The 20,200-nt window shown below is 40.0% G+C and overlaps 1 protein-coding gene across 5 annotated transcripts in view; it reads right to left on the bottom strand.

Annotated features, from left to right (window-relative positions):
- The window catches only part of F8 (coagulation factor VIII), a 209,992-nt gene that overhangs the window by 189,594 nt on the left and 198 nt on the right, over positions 1 to 20,200 (bottom strand). For 4 of the 5 annotated variants that reach the window (XR_287458.5, XR_012430159.1, XM_045383831.2 and 1 more), the window contains exon 1: positions 17,671 to 17,984. Coding sequence is in view for 3 of the 5 variants with exons in the window: in XM_045383831.2 (XP_045239766.2) it covers positions 17,671 to 17,813 (143 nt within the window). In the remaining 2 variants the exon portion in view is untranslated. Of the gene's footprint in view, positions 1 to 17,670; positions 17,985 to 19,262; positions 19,427 to 20,200 lie in introns of those variants that run through there. The other variant, XM_045383830.2, reaches the window with a different exon arrangement.

A 20,200-nucleotide genomic window follows, 5' to 3' on the forward strand; every position in this document is an offset into this window, starting at 1 on the left:
ATAGCAAAGACTTGGAACCAGCCCAAATGTCCATCAATGATAGACTGGATTAAGAAAATGTGACACATATACACCATGGAATACTATGCAGCCATAAAAAAGGATGAGTTCATGTCCTTTGTAGGGAGGGACATGGATGCAGCTGGAAACCATCATTCTCAGCAAACTATCACAAGGACAGAAAACCACACACCACATGTTCTCACTCATAGGCGGGAACTGAACAATGAGATCACTTGGACATAGGAAGGGGAACATCACACACCAGGGCCTGTTGTGGGGTGGGGAGAGGGGGGAGGGATAGCATTAGGAGATATACCTAATGTAAATGACAAGTTAATGGGTGCAGCACACCAACATGGCACATGTATACATACATAACAAACCTGCACGTTGTGCACATATACCCTAGAGTTTAAAGTATAATTTTAAAAAAAAGAAAAGAAAGAAAAAAACTCTAGAAAAATGCACAGGGAATCCATAACAGTGGTTATATTTTGGGGTCTGACAACATAACAACAGGAACAGGAGCTGGGAGGAGCTTATCACTAGACACCTTCTGTATGTTTTTCTATTTTTAAACCATGGAAGTGTATTACCTATTCAACAACTAAACCAGCTGCTATGGACTGAAAAGAAAAAAACCCTCAGGGGACCCAGTAATAGATGGGTTCCCATGCTGTTGTGAGTTTTACCTCTAGGAGCTCTACCAGGTCCTCATAATAAATATTGAAGAAAAATCCCTGTGTTTCTGGCAGGAACAAGGGAGAAGTAACCATTTGAAATATGCCAAAACATTCTGCTCTTATATCAGAGCCTAACCTACTTAGGGAAAAGCAAATATCCAACTCCATCCCCTTCTAGCTATCTTGTACAACCTACGGGGGTTTGGGAAATCAGAGAAGCACCGATGAAGGGCATAGTTCAGGGGCACAGGCTCACCCAAAGACTGAAACCTAATCCATAGGATTATAGAACGCTTTCCCTCCCACTACAATACCACCACATCACTACAGGCCTATTTACTGAAGTTCTTCTTACCCAGCACATCATGTCCACCTTTTAACAAGAAATTACATGGCATACTAAAGGGCAAAACCTACAAAATTTGAAGAGACTGAACAAGCAAGCATCAGAACCAGAGTCAAATATGGCAGGAATGTCATAATTATCAGACCAGGAATTTTTTAAAACTATGATTAATATGCTAAGGGTTTTAATGTAAAAAGTAGACAATGTGCAATGACAGATGTATATTGTAAGGAAAAAGATGGAAATTCTAAGACAGAATAAAAAAGAAAGGCTACAGATCAAAAACACTGCAACAGAGATGAAGAATGTCTTTGATGGGCTCATTGGTAGACAAGACATGACTGAGGAAAGAATCTCTGAGCTTGAGGATATGACAATAGAAACTTCCAAAACTGAAAAGCAAAGAGAATAAGACTGAAAAAACAAAAACAAAAACGAAAACACACCAAAAAAACAAAAACAAAAACAAAAAAAAACCATGGAAGAGGCTATGCATGGGTCCAGAATGTCCAAAAACTGTGGAACAGCAACTACAAAAGTTGTAACATACACATGTTACAAACGGAAACGCCAGAAGAAGAATGCAGAAATGAATACAAGCAAATTTTTAAAGCAGTAATGACTGAGAAGTTCCCCCAAATTAATGGCAGACACAAGACACCATACCACAGATTCAGGAAGCTCAGAGAATACCAAAGAATATGGATGCAGCTGGGCGCAGTGGCTCATGTCTGTAATCTCAGCACTTTGGGAGGCCGAGGTGGGTGGATCACGAGGTCAGGAGATCGAGACCATCCTGGCTAACACAGTGAAACCCCGTCTCTACTAAAAAATCCAAAAAAAGTTAGCCGGACGTGGTAGCAGGTGCCTGTAGTCCCAGCTATTTGGGAGGCTGAGGCAGGAGAATGGTGTGAACCCGGAAGACGGAGATTGCAGTGAGCCGAGTTCGTGCCACTGCACTCTAGCCTGGGCAAGAGAGTGAGGCTCCGTCTCAAAAAAAAAAAAAAAAAAAAAAAAGATGGATGCAAATGAACAAACAAATAAAAAACCCCTACACCTAGGCATATTATATTCGAACTCCAGAAAATCAAAGACAAAACATGTTGTAAGAAACCAGATGGGGAAAAATACTTTATCTACAGAGGAGCAAAGATAAAAATTACATCCAACTTCGCCTCAGAAACCGTAAAAACAAAAAGAGTGCAGTGACACATTAAAGTGTTGAGGGAAAGAAAAAAACAACCAACCTAACATTCTGAACTCTGTGAAAGTATCCTTCAAAAATGAAGGAGAAATAAAAACTTTCTCAGACAACAAAAATTGAAGGAATTTATTGCCAGTAGACCTGCCTTTCAATAAATATCCAAAGAAGTTGTTCAGAGAGAAGGAAATTGAATCTACAAAGGACATGCATTACAGAATGAATAAAGAACATCAGCCACAGAAACAGCACTAAACAACCAAGTAGACTGAATGACTTAGCCACTTGATGCTCACCAGCCTCTGCTGTTGGTACCCCAATTATTGCAAAATGGATGTATGAATGGAGGAGCCATGGCAGAGGCTATGCATGGGCCCAACATCATGGACTCATCAATACAGATCTAGCTACTGATGTTAACATTCAACTTGTCAGTAACAGAGACCAAAGCTAAGACTCTGATATGTCACCATTTCTCAAGAAAATCATTCAGTCGCTTGGTGAGCCTCAATAAACACCACCATTCAAGGCCTCACAGAATATTTCATCTTACATAACATTGCATCACACCAAGAGAACTACTTTAAAGCAAGAAGATACATGACCATGGAATCCACTACCCAGAAGCTACCCACCTGATAGAGTAGTAGGACAGCTTGTTGAGGGCACAGCTGAGGCACTAGCTTAGACATAATACCCTTAAGAATAAGGCACCATCCTCCAGGATGCAGTATATACTCTACATCAACGGCCATCATTTAGTGCCATGTGTTCCTAAGTAAAATATATGGTTTTGGGAAACAAGGACTGGAAGTAGGACAAGCCTCACACTACCATCACTCCCAGTGACCCAATTAGGGAAACTATGCCTCTTATCCCAACTCTGGGCTCTGAGAGTTTAGAAGTACTGGTTCTTAAAAGGGGAATACGCCCACCAATGGACACATCAAGAGTCTCATTAAACTTGAAACTATGGTTTCCATCATATTACTTCAGATCACTATTAAGAGACCAAGAGGTAAGGAAAAGAGTCACTATTCTGGCAAGAGTAACCAACCCTGATCATTAGGAGGAAGGGCTGACATTACACAATGGAGACAGAGGAGAATATATTTGGCAGCCAGGTCATCTGCTTGGGTATCTCTTAGTATTCCCTTGTTCAATGTTGATGATAAATGGACAAGTACAGTCATGGCTTACAAAGGGCATGATGACCAGGTACCTTATCTGGTAACCTATTTGGACCAGCAGAAGTACATATTGAGAGGGTGGTGGGGGGAGGGATCTAGAATGGGGAGTAGAAGGGGAAGATGATGAGTACCAGTTGCAGACTCAAGAAAAGCTAAAGCAGCAGGAGTTGTGCTCTGTTCCAAACCTTTCTCTTTTGTTTCCCCAGGAAATGGAGTCCATCAGAATCCTGAAGGAACCATTCCAGAACTTATGAAGCAAAAGAATCTGAGCAGCAGAAAGGGTGGACCATAGTGGAGGCTGGTATCCAGATTCACTGCTTCAGGACTAAAGCACTTATTCCCTAAGCTGCTGGGTGTGCTGACAGCTGACAACTCTAATCTGAATTCCTCTCCGGGAACCAATTTTGGCTGAAGTCAGTCACCACACCCAAACTCATGCCTTATTCCTGGTAAATGTGGGACTATATAGGTTCAGACAACTTGCCTCAATAGAGAACATCTCTGCAGAGCCATCCTAGCTTGAGCTGCCTGTGGGATTGACCTTTGTTCAGACTGTATCACCTCAACTTCTTTTACCCAATGCTGCTTCCTTCACTCCCCCATGGGTGTTGATTCAGAGGATCCCCCTCCTATAAACTTTCTGTATGCAAGAAAAAAAAAAAGAAAGAAAAAGGAGAAAGAAGCAGACAATAATTTTTATTCGTGTGTTTAAAAAGTTGTAAAATTGCCCAAGGAAGCACATAAGTTGTCAGCATTTGAACAATGTTGGAAATATCTTATTCTGTCTGATTTGCTTTGGGACAATTCACTGCCAGCTATAAATTTGTGGAAACACTGCCCCACAATCTTAGCAGACAAGATTGGCAGAAAATCGCTTAGAAACACTGAAAACATGTGACAAAGGGCTTTCCGTGAAAAGGGTGGATGTAAAGCAGTAAGGACCCCCTTCGTGAAGCACGCAGTCACCCTCCAGCCACCAGAACCACAGGAACGAGGTGGTAACTGAGGGAAAACACATCTAGGCACACGTCACGGTGGCACCTTCCAGCAGGTCCCCAGGGTTGTGCCCCTGGAGCTCTGACAAAGAGTGTGGCCCAGAAATGTCATGTTTGGACTGCGAGTTTTGGTGAAAAATAACAATGCATCAGGTTGCAGACAAAGCAGACCCTGCTATGTGCGTTTATGGGAGCCACGCCCAACAGGAACCACAGGGAATGATCCAGAGGAGAGCGATGGACAGACACAAAGAGACACACGAGAGAGAGGCTCTCAGGAGGAGGCTCTGTGGCCTCCAGACCATGTCAAAGCCAAGGCAGAAAGGATGAACTGAGGAAAGGAGGAAAATTTCCTCTTAAGGAAGGTAAAATCCAGAAGGGATCCCTAAAATGGTGAGTAGTTTAAACCTAGCAGTTTTGCATTAATTCACATAAAGTGTAATGAAAACTGTTAAGACACACAAGGAGAGACTGGCCAATCTACAGTCACAGAGGAAGACCCTTCACACCCCTTCACAGGATCTCGCAGCAGATTGGCTGAAAAGTATCCTTGAAACTGCAAACCTCTCTCAAGGAGACCCACTGAGTTGGGCAAAGGTGGGGCTGACTTAATTCTCGCCTCCCTGCTCTCCCACGTAGCCCTGCATTTCACTCCATTCCAGGGTTTCTGGGACACCCGAGAAAGCGTGTAGTCCAGGGAGCACGTCTGCCAACTGAAGGCCTTGACAAATGACTTTCTGTACTGGCTGAAGGCCAGGGCCCAGAGTACTGATAAGGAAGCTCTTCCAGTAAAAAGTTGGGACAAAAAGCATATTAGTGAGTGGACACAAACTAGAAAAGTCTCCACGTAATATGTTAATGCCAACAGAAAGCATCCACCATGAAGGAAGCACTAACCAACACCACAGATAAAAATGACTCTGGCAATTAACATCAGCCAGCCTCTGCATAGGCCATCCCAGTACTGGCAAGATGTGAGCTAAGTGGCTATAGCATCAGGGAGAGAATTTATGCACGGACCCAAAAGTGTGGCTTCCCACTGACTAAAACTGATTTAGCTACTGTTGCCACCAAAGTCCAACCTGCCAGCAACAAAAACCAATGCTGAGCTCCCAATATGCCATATTGGGCCCAACCCCTGGGCCGCTGACCCGTACTAGTCCGTGGTCTGTTAGGAATGGGGCCACATAGCAGGAGGTGAGCAACAGGCAGGGAGCAAAGCTTCATCTGTATTTACAGCGGCTCCTGATCACTTGCATTAGCGCCTGGGCTCTGCCTCCTGTGAGATCAGCTGCCGCATTAGATTCTCATAGGAGTGCGAATGCTACTGTGAACTGCATATGCAAGGGATCTAGGTTTTGTGCTCCTTATGAGAACCTAACTGATGCCTGATGATCTGAGGTGGACAGTTTCATCCCGTAACCATTCCCAACCCCCCCACCAGTCTCTGGAAAAATTGTCTTCCACGGAACCAGTCCCTGGTGCCAAAAAGGTTGGGGACTTCTGCAATATGGTATTGTCCATCACAGAGACAAACCAGCTTTTCGGTGGCCAGACACACTGGACTCCTTCCCTCCTAGAAAGGACAGGACTTCATTGACATACCTAATCTTGGCATAGCTTAGCCTTTCCTCCCTGCAGGGCCTTAGCCAGCACCACTATCTGAAATCTTACAGAGGATTTGATTCACTGATGTGGAATTCCATATAACACCGTGTAGACCTGGGGAATCACTGTACAGCAAAAGAGATGAGGGTCCTCAACCAGGCACAGGTAAAACTCCAGCTTGGAGGCAGGTCTCTGTGAGGATGGAGGGCCAGCCTCCAAGGTGCTGTATATGTATGAATTCAAAGATGATTCTGTGTCCCCAGTAAGAAGATTACATAGGGTTTGGGTATCAAAGAGTGGCAGCAAAAGAACTCTGATTACCACCATCCCTAATGAGCCACGTGGGGAGTCTGTGCCGCCCCTCCCTGCAGCTCTGGGACCAGCTGTTTAGAGTGTAGGGCGGGGAGCCACCTGGCCCCGCTGGGCTAACCCAGGGCAATGCAGAGCAATGGTGGGGAGAGGAGGCGAGGGGGAAGAATGGCAGGGGCTGGGGGTGCCATCACGCCCAGGGCGCGGGCAGGAGCGTGCAGCTGAGCCCTGAACCCACGACGACCTGGAGCTGAGCAGCACCGAGGGTGAGGGGCGCCCAGATGGCAGCCTAGGAGAGAACTCCCCAGTCCCAGCCGCTGAATGTGGGAAGTCAGCCTTCACCTCCGCTGAGGTGTGCGCAGGGACTGCCCCAGAGGAATGTTGCCTGTGGGGGCCGCACACCTTCCTTCCCAAGACAGACCACGCCCCTCTACCAGGGCATGCCCCGCCCATTTCCAGGACAGGCCCCACCCCCTCTCTGGGCAGACCACGCCTCTTCCCAGGGCCGACTCTGCCCTGTCCCAGGATGGACAGTACTTCACGAGTGCTCAGTGCAGGGACACAGAGGCCTGGACATGTTGGTCCAACCTGGAAGGTTCATTCCAGCTCCAGAGCTCCCTGTAAGGTCCAACAAGGCTGTCCTGGAGCCTACCCGGCAGCGTGCTTCTCCCTCTGCCTATCCCTGATTCCTCAGGTGTTGATCCCAAGAACACTCCAAATAAAATTCCTGCATGTTAATCTTCATCTCAGAGTCTACATCTAGGGAACACAACCTGTAACATTAATTTATATTTAAACACACTTTAATGTCATCTACTTCTAAACATTTCCACGGCACTAGTCTTAATATAAGCCTATGTAGTTTTTAGTCATTTAACATTATTATGCCCTTTCACATTCACCAACTCATCCCTAGTTTGCTACCTTTCTCCTTTTTCCACATTATATCCTTGGTTCCACTGAGTCTATCCTACCCCCTCTCTGTGCAGTTTCCATTGGTTTCTAAGGTATTTCAACATAAGTTACCACAGTGCTTTCACTTTAAATGTTTCTGATTAAAGGCCAGACGCAATGGCTCACATCTGTAAACCTAACACTTTGGAAGGCCAAGGCAGGAGTATCACATGAGGTCAGGAGTTCGACACCAGCCTGAGCAACATGATGAAACCCTGTCTACTAAAAATACAAAAATCAGCCGGGCGTGGTGGGGCGTGCCTGTAATCCCAGCTACTCAGGAGGCTGAGGCAGGAGGACCGCTTGAACCCAGGAGGCGGAGGTTGCAGTCAGCCAAGATCACACCACTGCACTCCAGCCTGGGGGACAGAGTGAAACTCTGTCTCAAAAAAATAATAAATGAATAAATAAATAAATAAATAAATAAATAAAATGCTTCTGACTAAAATGAAGATATAAGACACATATAAAATATGTTCTAGAGCAAGAGATTGGAAGATCAGAAAGGGAACAGGATCAAGAGCACACAGAAACACTTTTTCCCTCTCTGAGGGAAGAGTGAAAACACATAATTGATAGAGAAACAAGATTGTGAGACAGCATGTGATTCAGGACAGGACTCTATTCAAACGGAATTACTAGACGTTCCTAAGAGCATTAACACCCTCCAAGTGTGTGGTTCAGTTCTGAGATGAAACTATTACAGGACAATATCCAGCTCCCCAGCCTGAGACCTTTGCCATCTGAGTGAATATTTTCCACTGTGGCAGAAACATGTGATTTATTTGCCTGTCTCACACTTTCAGGCTAATCTGCATAGTAAGCGACAAAATGTTCCAGGATTCCTGGGTTTTACTCCTTCCTAACTTTTGTGGGGTTTTGTTTGTGTATTTCCCTTGGGATTCAATATAGAAATCCTGCCAAATATATTTGGCAACCATTGTCCTTGACATGAACTGTTCTTTTACATTTTATCTAAAACTAATCAGAAAACCTATTATATTCCCTGACCCATGGTTAGAAGAAACTGAGCAGCTGCAGGAACAGATAATATAAAACTGAATTTTCCCAGCTGTTTATTTCAAACCTTGGCAGAGGCTGTCAGGATGTGTCCAGAGTCAGCTTATCCTGTTAATCAGTATCAAAATAATCTAAAGTGTAAAAGGGTTTCATCAAAATAAAAATTCTATCAACTTTTTTCTGGTAAATACATGTGACTGCCTATACAACAATAGAAAGCTAGATAATAAATTAATGATGTATTCTATTCAATTCAACTCAAACTATTATTCTCTGGCCTCAGGCTGCATGCTAGATGGACATTAAAATATACACAGTGTATGAAGTAAAATTATCTCAATATTAATTGTTAACAAGACTAACTTTAATGGATAAATGGTTGTTTAGTTAGATGCCAGGCTACTGATAATCTGGGCCTCTACTTCATAGAATTACCATGTGACCTAGCAATTATATTCCTAAGTATATTCTGAAGAGAAATAAAAGCACATGTACACAAAGACTTGTATATGAATGTTCTATAGCATCATTATTCATAATTGCCAAAAGGGGAAACAATCCAAAAGTCCATCAACAGATGAATGGATAAACAAAATGTGGTCTATCCATACAATGGAGTATTATTCAGCCATAAAAAGGAGTTAAATTCTGATACATACTACAACATGGAAGATTTTTTTAATTAAAAAATGAAAATAGTTTCATTCTTACTATATCTTTCTTTTCTTATTTTAACTCCTCTGTCATTCTGCAAAAGTGGAAGAATCCTGAAAACATGCTAAGCAAAAGATGCCAGACATAAAAGGCCACATATTTTATCCCTTCATTTACATGAAATATTCAGAATAGGCAAAACCATAGTAAAGATTTAGGAAAGGAAAAAAATCTCCACACTGAAAATAGGTGATTTTTACAGTACGTAAATCATACCTTGAAGGAGTGAAAAAATGATAAGGAAATATTCTGAACTTTATACTATTAAATTCAACAGCTCAGATGGAATTTATTCCCATGCTGTTCACATGATAGTGAATAAGTCTCAAGAGATCTGATGGTTTTATAAAGGGCAGTTCCCTTGTACAATGCTCTTTTGTCTGCCACCATGCCACATAAGATGTGCCTTTGCTCCTCCTTTGCCTTCAACCATGTTTGTGAGGCCTCCCCAGCTATATGGAAATGTGAGTCCATTAAATCTCTTTCATTTATAAATTACCCAGTCTCGGGTATGTTCTTATAGCAGCATTAGAACGGACTAATACCACTCTTATACCAAAACCAGACAATGACATTATAAGAAAATCACAGTCAAATATCCATCATGAACACAGACGCAAAAACTAAAAAACCACCATCACCACCACCAAAACTCTTAACAAAACAGTTTTAGTTGGCCAGGTCTTCCATAACAAAATACCAGAGATTGGGTGACTTAAATAACAGAAACTTATTTTCTCACAGTTCTGGAGGCTGGAAATCCAACATCAGGGTGCCAGCGTGGTCAGTTTCTAGTGAGAGCCCTCTTCCCAGCTGGTAGATGGTTGCCTTCTTGCTGTATGTCCACATGGCTTTTCCTCAGTGCATGAGTATGGAGAGAGAACTTTCTCTCTTCTTATGAGGCCACCAATCCTATCAGATTAGGACTCCATCCTTATGACCTCATTTAACCTTGTTTACCTCCTAAAAGCCCTATCTCCAAATATAGTTACATCAAGAGTTAGGACTTCAACATATGAATTTGGGGCGGGAGGAGGTGGAGACAATTCAGTCCATAGCGAAAATATTACCAATATAATATGTCACAACCAGGTGGATTTTTTCCCTGGGAATATATACCTGGTTCTTCATTAAAAAATCAATCAAGGTAATTCACTGTAACAGAATAAACAAGATAAACCATATGACCATTTGAATAGATGCAGAAAAAGCATTTGACAAAATCCAACATCAAATCTTGATAAAAACTCTCACACCAAGAATAGAAGGAAACGTCCTCAATGTGACAAAGAGCATCTGTGAAAAAATTACAAGTAACTGTACTTAATGGTAAAATAATATTTTCCCTCTGAAATCAGGAACAAGACAAGGATTCTGCTATCATCAGTTCTATCTAACATTGTACTGGAAGCTCTTGCCAGTGCAGTAAGGCATGAAAAAAATAAAAATAAAAAGCATCCAGTTTGGAAAGGAAGAAGCAAACTGTCTTCATTTGCAGACAACGTTATTGTATATGTAGAAATTCTAAAAGAAGTGCAAAATGCTACTAGAGCTGAAATGCAAATTAACAAGATTAGAGTGAACAAGGTCAATATACAAAAATCAACTGAATTTCTACATTTTAGTAACAAATGATTGAAAAATGAAAATAAATAAAAATGATACAATTAACAATAGCATCAAATCCCTCAAAATACTTAGGGATACAATTAATAAAATTCTTCCAAGAAGTACTCTGTAGGCTACAAAATATCCTAGAGGGAAATTAAAGAAAATTTAAAGAAACAAAGCACAGACACACACATCTATGGAACTAGAGAATCCACAAACAGATTTGCCTATATACAGTCATTTAATTTTCTACAAAGGTGCCAATGGAATTCAACAGAGAAAGAAAAGCTTTTCACACCATACCGAAAATTTAACTCAAAATGTATTATAAACCTAAATACTAATCCTAAAATGATAAAAGTTCTAGAAGAAAACAGAAGAAAGGCTTTGTGAACTTGAGGTAGGCAAAGATTTCCTAGGACAGGGGAAAAAAAGCATGAAACATAGAAGAAAAAAAGCTAAATTGGACTTAACTACAACTATAAATTTCCACTATTTGAAAGACACCATTTGGAAAATGAAAATGCAAGCCATAGATTAGAAAAAAATATTCAAAACAAGTACATCTGAAAAGTATATATATAAAGAATTATATATAAAGAATTATCAAAACTCAACAATAACAAGACAGACAACCCAATTAAAAACTGGCCAAACCATTATCCTAAGTGATTTAACACAGGAATTGAAAACTAAATACCATATGTTCTCACTTATAAGTGGGAGCTAAATGATGAGAACACATGGACATAGAATCATAGACACTGGGGACTACTAGAGGAAAGAGGGAAGAGGAAGGGTAGCAAGGAGTGAAAAACCACCTATTGGGTACTATGTTCACTACCTCGGTGACAGGATCATTCATTCGTAACCCAAACTTCAGCATCACGCAACATACTCATGTAACAAACCTGCACATGTACCTCTTCAGTCTAAAATAAAAGTTGAAACTACGTTTAAAAAAAAAGGATGAAAGATTTGAATAGACACTTCCAAGAAGATATAGGAGTGGCTAATTAGCACATGCAACATCTTTAGTCATCAGAGATATGCAAATTAAAACTATAACCAGGCACGGTGACTCAAGCCTGTGATCCCAGCACTTTGGGAGGCTGAGGCGGGTGGATCACTTGAGGCGAGGAGTTTGAGACCAGCTTGGCCAACATGGCAAAACCCCGTCTTTACTAAAAATACAAAAATTAGCTGGGCGTGGTGGCGTGTGACCGTAGTCCTAGCTACTCAGGAGGCTGAGGCATGAGAATTGCTTGAGTTTAGGAGGCAGATGTTGAGCTGACATTGCGCCACTGCACTCCAGCCTGTGTGATGGAATGAGACTCCATCTCAAAAAAAAGTATAGTGAGATACCACTATGCAGTCATTAAGTACTGGCAACATCAAATGCCGTCCAGGATATATTGCAACTAGAACTCTCATGCATTGCAGGTGGAAGTATAAAATGGTACATTCAAGAAATCTGTCTGGCAGTTTCTTTTAAAGTTAAACATGCACTTACCATATGATCCAGCAATTCCACTCCTAGATAGTTAACTAAGATAAATGAAAATAGATGTTCACACAAAACAGGTGGAACACTGTTCACAGCAGGTTTATTTGTATTTGCCCCTAACTGGAAATAACCCCAAATTGTGATATAATCCCATAATGGAGCAGTAATCAGCAATAAAAAGGATAGAAATACTTTATACAACAACCTGCATGAATTTCCAAATCATGATGCTGAAGAAAAAAAGCCATAGAAGAATGCATACCGTATGATTCCACTGATGTAAAATTCTAGAACATGTGAAAACAAATCGGTAATTTCCAGATAGCAGTTTATTGCCTGAGGCCAGGTCAGTGGGAGAGACTCATTAAAAAGTTGCAGGAGGGTTGATGTAAATGCATGTTGATTAGGGTGGTGGTTATGCAAGTGTATGCATTTGTCAAAACTCATCAAACTGCACATTTAAAACTGATGTGCTGCATTGTATGTAAACTATACCTGTGGCAGGTAAAAATTTGGCCCACATCACCTTTGCTCCTTGGTGTGATGACCAAAAATACATTATGTGGCAAACTAAAACTTTGAAGATGGAATTAAGGGTGCTGATCAGCTGACCTTGAGATGGGGAGAGTAATCTGAATTATCCAGGTCAGCCCAATGTAATCACATGGGTCCTTAAAAGTAAAAGAGAGAGGCAAAAAAGGCCAGAGATATGCACGGAAAATTGAAGTCAGAGCAATTCCAAGCATGAGAGAGTGTTGATGCACCATTGCTGGTTTCCACTACATGGAATAGTTTGCTGAGGATGGGGCCTAGGAATCTAAATTTTAATAAGCTTCTCGAGTGATTCATGAACTAGTTTGACAACAAGTGCCTTCATGAACTTCAGCTTTGGGATGAACTTTAGGAAAGTTGGGGTCCAGTTAATGTATATGAGAGATATTGCTTTTTTTTTTTTTAAATGGAGTCTCACTGTGTTGCCCAGGCTGGAGTGCAGTGGTGTGATCTTAGCTCACTGCAACCTCCGCCTCCTGGGTTCAAGTGATTCTCCTGCCTCAGCCTCCTGAGTAGCTGGGATTACAGGCGAGCACCACCATGCCCAGCTAATTTTTTTTTTTTTTTTTTTGGTAGAGATGGGGTTTCACCATGTTGGCTAGGCTGGTGTCGAACTCCCGACCTCAGGTGATCTGCCCACCTCGGCCTCCCAAAGTGCTGGGATTACAGGCATGAGCCACCATACTTGGCCGATTGCTTATTTATATCTCCAAGCTCCACTGATCAGAAAATACTTTTCCTGAAAAGTTATCCAGCAGAGGTCAGATCATGTTGAGAGGACAAGTCTCTGGAATGTTAATAAAAGTATATGGAGTTAGTGTAGTTGAGCTGTTCACTTTTTGCATAAGAAATCTCACTGTTCATGTTTTCCCATCGGACAAAATAAAACAGACTGAGGAGTTATATATTAATGTGTGAAGAGTGCATAGCTACATGCCAATAAAGCAACGCGGTTAATGAATCAATAGCTTTTTTTCCTGCTCAGTGAAAATAAAAATGCTTTATACCAACTAGAAAAAAAAATAAATCCAAAAGCTCATTCTTCGAAAAGAGCACCACCAGCAACAAAATAGACAAATCACTGGCAAACTTATTCAAGGAGAAAAGATAAATAGCAAAGATAGAGGAATTTAGGAATAAGAAAGGGCACATAACTACAAATAATGTGGAGTAAAAGAATCATGAGTGAGTGCTACATGCAACACTGTCACAACAAAATTGAAAAAATAAATAAAGTTACTTCCTAGAAAGGTATATAATTATTAGAAGTTGAAACTTGAATTGACTGATTATCATAGAAGAGCCTGGAGGGATGATTAAAGACATTGCAAATGTCACTAGGACCAAATGGATTCATAAGTGAGTCTCGCCTAACTTTTAGACAATGGATAATTCTAATGTTACTTAAGCTATTCTAAGCAATAGAAAAAGATGGAGTACTCATCAATTCATTTGATAAAGCCAACAAAACTTTGTTTACTATTATTAGTAGGCTGAGCAGTGAAAATCCACTAATAATAGTAAAAAAAGAAAAAAGTTATAGATCAATCCCACATTCAAAGGCACACAGTGTCTAAAGAAATAGTAGCACATAGAACCCACTAATAATCAAATTACATGAATAGCAGATTTTACTCCAAGAATGTAAGTGTATTTAGTGTCAGGACATCTATTAACATAATTTATCAACATATCAAAGAAGACAGTTCAGATGATACCAGCTACTGAAAAGTTATTTATGATAAATATTTTGTGGCAAATGAGAATAGAAGTAACAAGCACCATTTGCAAAAACCAAAACAGCAAATGTTACTCTAAATAGCAAAATACAAAAATTATTTCAAGTAAACATAGAGTAGAAGGAATGTTCACTTTCATTGTTATTATTTAACATTTTCTCCTGTTTTCTAATAAATTCAGTAAGATAAGAAAATGAAATAACTGGCTATAAACATTGGAAATGAGCTAAAATCTGTCTCATTTCACTGATGATATGATTCAACACTCACAGAGACTTTAGGGTAAAATTACTAGAGTTAATAGGCGAATTTGGCAAGGTAGCTAGATTTAAGATGAATATACAATGGCTGGGTGCAGTGGCTCAAACCTGTAATCCTAGCTGTTTGGGAGGCTGAGGTGGGCAGATTGCTTGAGCTCAGGAGCTGAAAACCAGCCTGGGTAACATGGCAAAAACCCATCTCTAAAAAATATACAAAAATTTTCCGGCCATGGTGGCCTGCTCCTGTAATCCCAGCTACTTGCGGGGCTGAGACAGGAGAATTGCTTGAATCCAGGAGGTCAAGGCTGCAGTGAGGTGAGATCACTCCACTGCACTTCAGCCTGGGTGACAAAATGAGACCCTTTTTCTCAAAAGAAAAAGCTGAATAAACACAAACCAATAGCTTATCTCTATTCTGGTACTAAGCACTCATAAATGGAAACAGGAGAAAACTATCTTATTAACAATAGCATCACACTTATAAAATACATAGAGATAAATGTAATAAGAAAAATATTTAAATTTATTATATTAATAAAATTAAGGTATGAGTTTAATGAAATTTCAGTTAGAATCACAACAGGGCTTAGATCTTTTTAATTTGAAAAATATCTTAACAGTTTTATGTGGAAGAATAAAGTGTCTAAGAATAGCTAAAAAGGGTACAAAAAGAATAGTGAAGATTGCTTTCACCCACTAGATATCAGAAGATATCATAGGCTCACTGTAATCAAATCACTATGGTATTGACATAGCAAGATAATACTAGATTAGTGAAACAGCCTAATGAATCCAGAAATATATGCTAATATATATGAGAACTTTATATGATGAATGTGTTGATTCAAATCAGTGGCAAAAGGTGCCATCATAATAGGCTATTGATCTGGATGGAAATAAAACTAGACAAATCCCTCTCTCATGCCATATGACAAAAGTAATTAGCAGATAATTGAAGCGATGCATATAAAAAGCAAAACAGTAAACATTTTGCCAAGAAAATCTGGGAGACTACACGTACAATCTTGAGGTGTGGGAAACATTTTTAACCAACCTTGCCAACTCTGAAGACATGAAAGAAAATATATTTCTGCTTATAAAAATTAAAAACTGTTTTGGTAAAAGTTATAACAAAGTCAACAGACAAACAATAGATCTTGGGGGAAACTGCAATATACATGACAAAGAGTTAATACTTGTAATAATAAAAGAGTTCTCCTAATTTTCTTTTAAATGAAAGAGTCCAAAGAATAATGGGCAAAGCATATGACTAATTAAATCCCCCAAATAAATTCAATAGCCAACAAGCATTTAAAAAGATGCTCAAGTTACTAGAAATAAAAATAACACAATGAAAGTAATGATGTAATATCACTCCACACCTGTAAAATTGGCAAATTTTAAAAACAGGATAAAACTTATCACTACGTGAGTGCAGAGAGAAGGCCATTTTCATACTTCGATGGTAGAAATGTGTGAAAAGTTCTGGCTTCTTTGGAAATTAAAACTTAGAAGGAAACATTCCCTTCGTTCCATTAATATTCCTCTTGCAAATTAGTTCGACAGAAGTAAAAGCGCCAGTATGCAATGATATAGGATATAGTAGCCAAAAACTGGAATAAAGTGAATGTAGATACAGCCATACCATAGAATCTTATATAGCCAATAAATATAATGAATTAAGGCTATGCCAATTGACTTACAGTTCTAGCAGGTGTTAATGAGTGAGAAATGTGTGTACAATGTCCTAATTTTATAAAACAAATAGTGTCCAAGAAAACCTTTGTCTGTGTGTATGTGTATGTGAATATATATGATCATACCGGGGTTACCCAGTTGAGGTGGGGGAAAAGGGGACTGATGTGGAAAGAGGGTGGGGAGCCAAACAGAAAGAACCAAAAAGACTATAAAGTATGTACAATATGACCACATTTAATGTTTACGTAGCCACTATGTATTATATTTAAATCTTTATAATACACATTTAAAGAAGACAAAACAAAATATAAAATAAATGATTTCAACATTCAACTCAATAAGCAAAAATTGAACAACAAAATGAACCAAAGGAAATTAGAAGGAAGGAATGAACTAATGAAAATAGAAGCAGAAACTGATGCAACACAAAGAAAAAAGAGATTTGATAAATCAAACCAAAAGAAAATTCTTGACAAGACCAATAAAATCAAGAAAACTCCTGGAAATATTATTTTTAAAAGAGAGAAGAGAACATATACAACATAAGAAATGAAAAAGGAAATATAACTACAGACACAGAACAGTTTAACAAAATCACAAGAGACTCACATGTAACTTGATAGCAATACATTATCAAATCTAGAGATAGTAGATTTCTTTCTATGAAAATATAGACCAAAATATAGACAAAAATATACCAATATTTACTGAAGAGGTGGAAAAATCTGAATCAACTGATGACCATAGACAATATTGATAGTTATTTAGTACTCTCCCTAAATGCACCAGAAAGCCCCAAACATGAAAAGCTTCTGAACTCATGGCTCATATTATCCTTACACCCAAAGTAGAAAAGATATTTAAAAAACACACATCGCATGTACACACAAGAGAACCAGACATGAAACTCGTGTGTGATATTGATTGGATTTCATTGCCTTCTCTCTATGGAAGCTTGGGCAGGCAGAGGGAAGTTTTGTCTTTGTCTCTTCAACCTCCCTATACCCCAGTCTCTAGATTCTGGAGGAGCAGCATGTGACGAAGAGGAGCAATGGACAAAACAGAACAAAATATCAACAAATAGGTCAGACCTATGAAAAGAACTGGCAATTAGCATTTGTGCTAATAACACAGATGTGAGCACAACTTACTCAGAAATGTTTCTTTGGGGCCCAGGTAGCATCACAACCATCCTAACCCGATGTCTGCACCTTCCTCCAAGCAGACTTACACCCCCACAATCCTGGCCCCTCATCAGACCCCACAGAACATGCCTTTACCTTGTGTCCACAGGTAGCTCACCGAGATCACTTTGCATATAGTCCCATGACAGTTCCACTGCACCCAGGTAGTATCTTCTGGTGGCACTAAAGCAGAATCGCAAAAGGCACAGAAAGAAGTAGGTGGAGAGCTCTATTTGCATGACTTATTGCCACAAATGTTCAACTGAAGAAGCAAAAGGTTAATTCTTCTTTAAAATATCTTTAGCTCTCAGGGGGGGAAAAAAGTAAAATTTCTGATTTAATGAAAAGTGGCAATTTCTTTGCAGAGCATTTTAAGGAACTTTACACACTGGATGTGCTTAGCACTAAGCAGTAACCGACAGGATTGCTTCCTTTTTATCAGTGGGAAGTAGCCACAGGCAGAACTGAAGTAGGAAAAGGGAGGCTGCTAAACTTAACCCATTCACTTCTGAGAGCAGTAGAGGCATGAGAAGTCTGCTTTAATCAGAACCTTTAAGGAAAGGAGGAGAGGGATGGATAAGTCAAAGTGAACAGGAGCTTTAATTTGTGCTCCTATTCCTAGCCTACTACAACCCTCTTCCTGATTGGCAGCAGCAAGAGAAGTTCTGGATGTTGTCGAAGATTCTAGAATTCACTTGCACTAGCAAGAGTAACCAGCAACCTGTTAGTCTCTCTGCTTCTGCACTTGCCCCCCACACTGCTGCTAGTGTGAGTAATTTATAGTTTTTAAAACTATAGTTTTACATAAAACATGAGGTTAGGCAACTATTGTTTTAAAAACTATAATTTATAGTTATAATTTAAAACTATAAAGCAAATCCTACCACTCCTCTTCTCAGAATCCTCCAATGGCTTCTGACCTCCATCAGGGTAAAACCCTACATCTTCACCATGGCCTAAGTACTAGAGCATCCCACATGGTTGGCATGCCCTTTCTCCTGACCTCTGTAGTCTCATCTCACTCTGGTTATACTGGTCTCCTTACTCTTCCCTAAAATACCAAGCACACTCATGCCCCTGGACCTCAATACTTGCTATTTCTTTTCCCCTAGATTTCCACGTAGTTCCTCTCCCACAACTCCTTCGCATTTCAGCTCAAATCTTGCCTGTTGAATGAGGTTTAAATATGGAACACCACATTTATGTTGTAAGCTCTTTACCTTACCTGCATTACTGATATTTTTCTCAATAGCACTCATAACCACCTGGCATTTATTCATTTATTTATTTTGTCTTGTTTTTAACCTAACACTTTTCCGGGTTGTTTACATTTGGCCCAGGTATAGAATCTTTACATCAGAATGTAGCCATGGTGAGCTCAAACACCCTACGCAGGTTAATGTGTATTAGGGAGAGTGAGGTCTCCCACAGGGGCCTCAAAGTGTAAAAGCTTATGAGAAGAAACTTGATCAGGGTTGCTATAAAAACGTTATCATTGAGCTCAGTTCTGCACAAACAAGAATGTGTTCCGGAGCAATTGGTATACTGTTGACTGGTTTGGAAACAGGCGGCAAGAAGTCCCTTTGATAAACACTCCTCTCCAACAGGTACAAGGATGCAGAGATGACAGCTGATACTACACGCCAGGAACTATTCTAGGTGCTTTGAAATACAGATACTACTCTTACCTTCATTTTAACTGAAGCACGGAGAGGTTAGGCAACTTCCTCGTGGTCACACAGCTTGTGAGTGGTAGCATTCAAACCCATGTACTCTGGCTCCAGAAGTCATGCTCCTAACCACTATGCTATACTTCTATGCCTCAGAACTGAAGAAATCCCAGTTCCCAATCCTCTGGGAATAACAGTGCAATGGAGGAGACAGAAAAGTAGACAGTTACAGTACAGGGTGATAAATTCTCTGCCAGGTGCTACATAGGCTATCTGATTTAATCCTCATGACAACATGGCAATGTGGATACAGATAAGGTAACTGAGGTACAGAGAGGTTAAATGGCTTGCCTACAGCCACACAACTACCGATTTATTTTTACTCAACTCCTATGGTGCTACAAAATCCTATATTAAGCAGTATAATTGAAAAGAAAAAGAAAACAATAGCACAGTGATTATAAAGAAAATAGCTTGATTGTGTCACTCCTAAAGTAGTGGATCAGATATCACTGTTTATTATCATTCACTAATTACATTTATGAATAATTTTTAAAAGTAAAGGAAAAGACTGGCTGTTTTAACTAACATAATAGAAACTTGCTGAATTTTCTGTTGAAGATATATTTTGAAGTCAGTTTTATTAAGTATAACTCACATGTAAAATTCAAAAGAAAAATTAAATACATAAATAAAATGTGTCTTCCTCCACTAAAAGAGTAGGGCACATCGCAGGAGCCGATAAATATTTGTTCAATGTTTACATGAGCAAACACGGTCACTCAGCCGCCTTTATTTTCAGTGAGTCATAGGTAAAATATTCTTCACCAGGTGAGGATTGAGTCGCAGTCGCGTCAGGAACTCGCCTCCACGTACTTAGCGAGCGAGCCCCGACGGCCGCGGTTGGTGGAGGGGGGAAAATGGGGGACAGTGGGGGGTGGTTTGGGGAGACTGAG

The sequence above is a fragment of the Macaca fascicularis genome, chromosome X, assembly GCF_037993035.2.
Source record: "Macaca fascicularis isolate 582-1 chromosome X, T2T-MFA8v1.1".
Taxonomy (NCBI): Eukaryota; Metazoa; Chordata; class Mammalia; order Primates; family Cercopithecidae; genus Macaca; species Macaca fascicularis.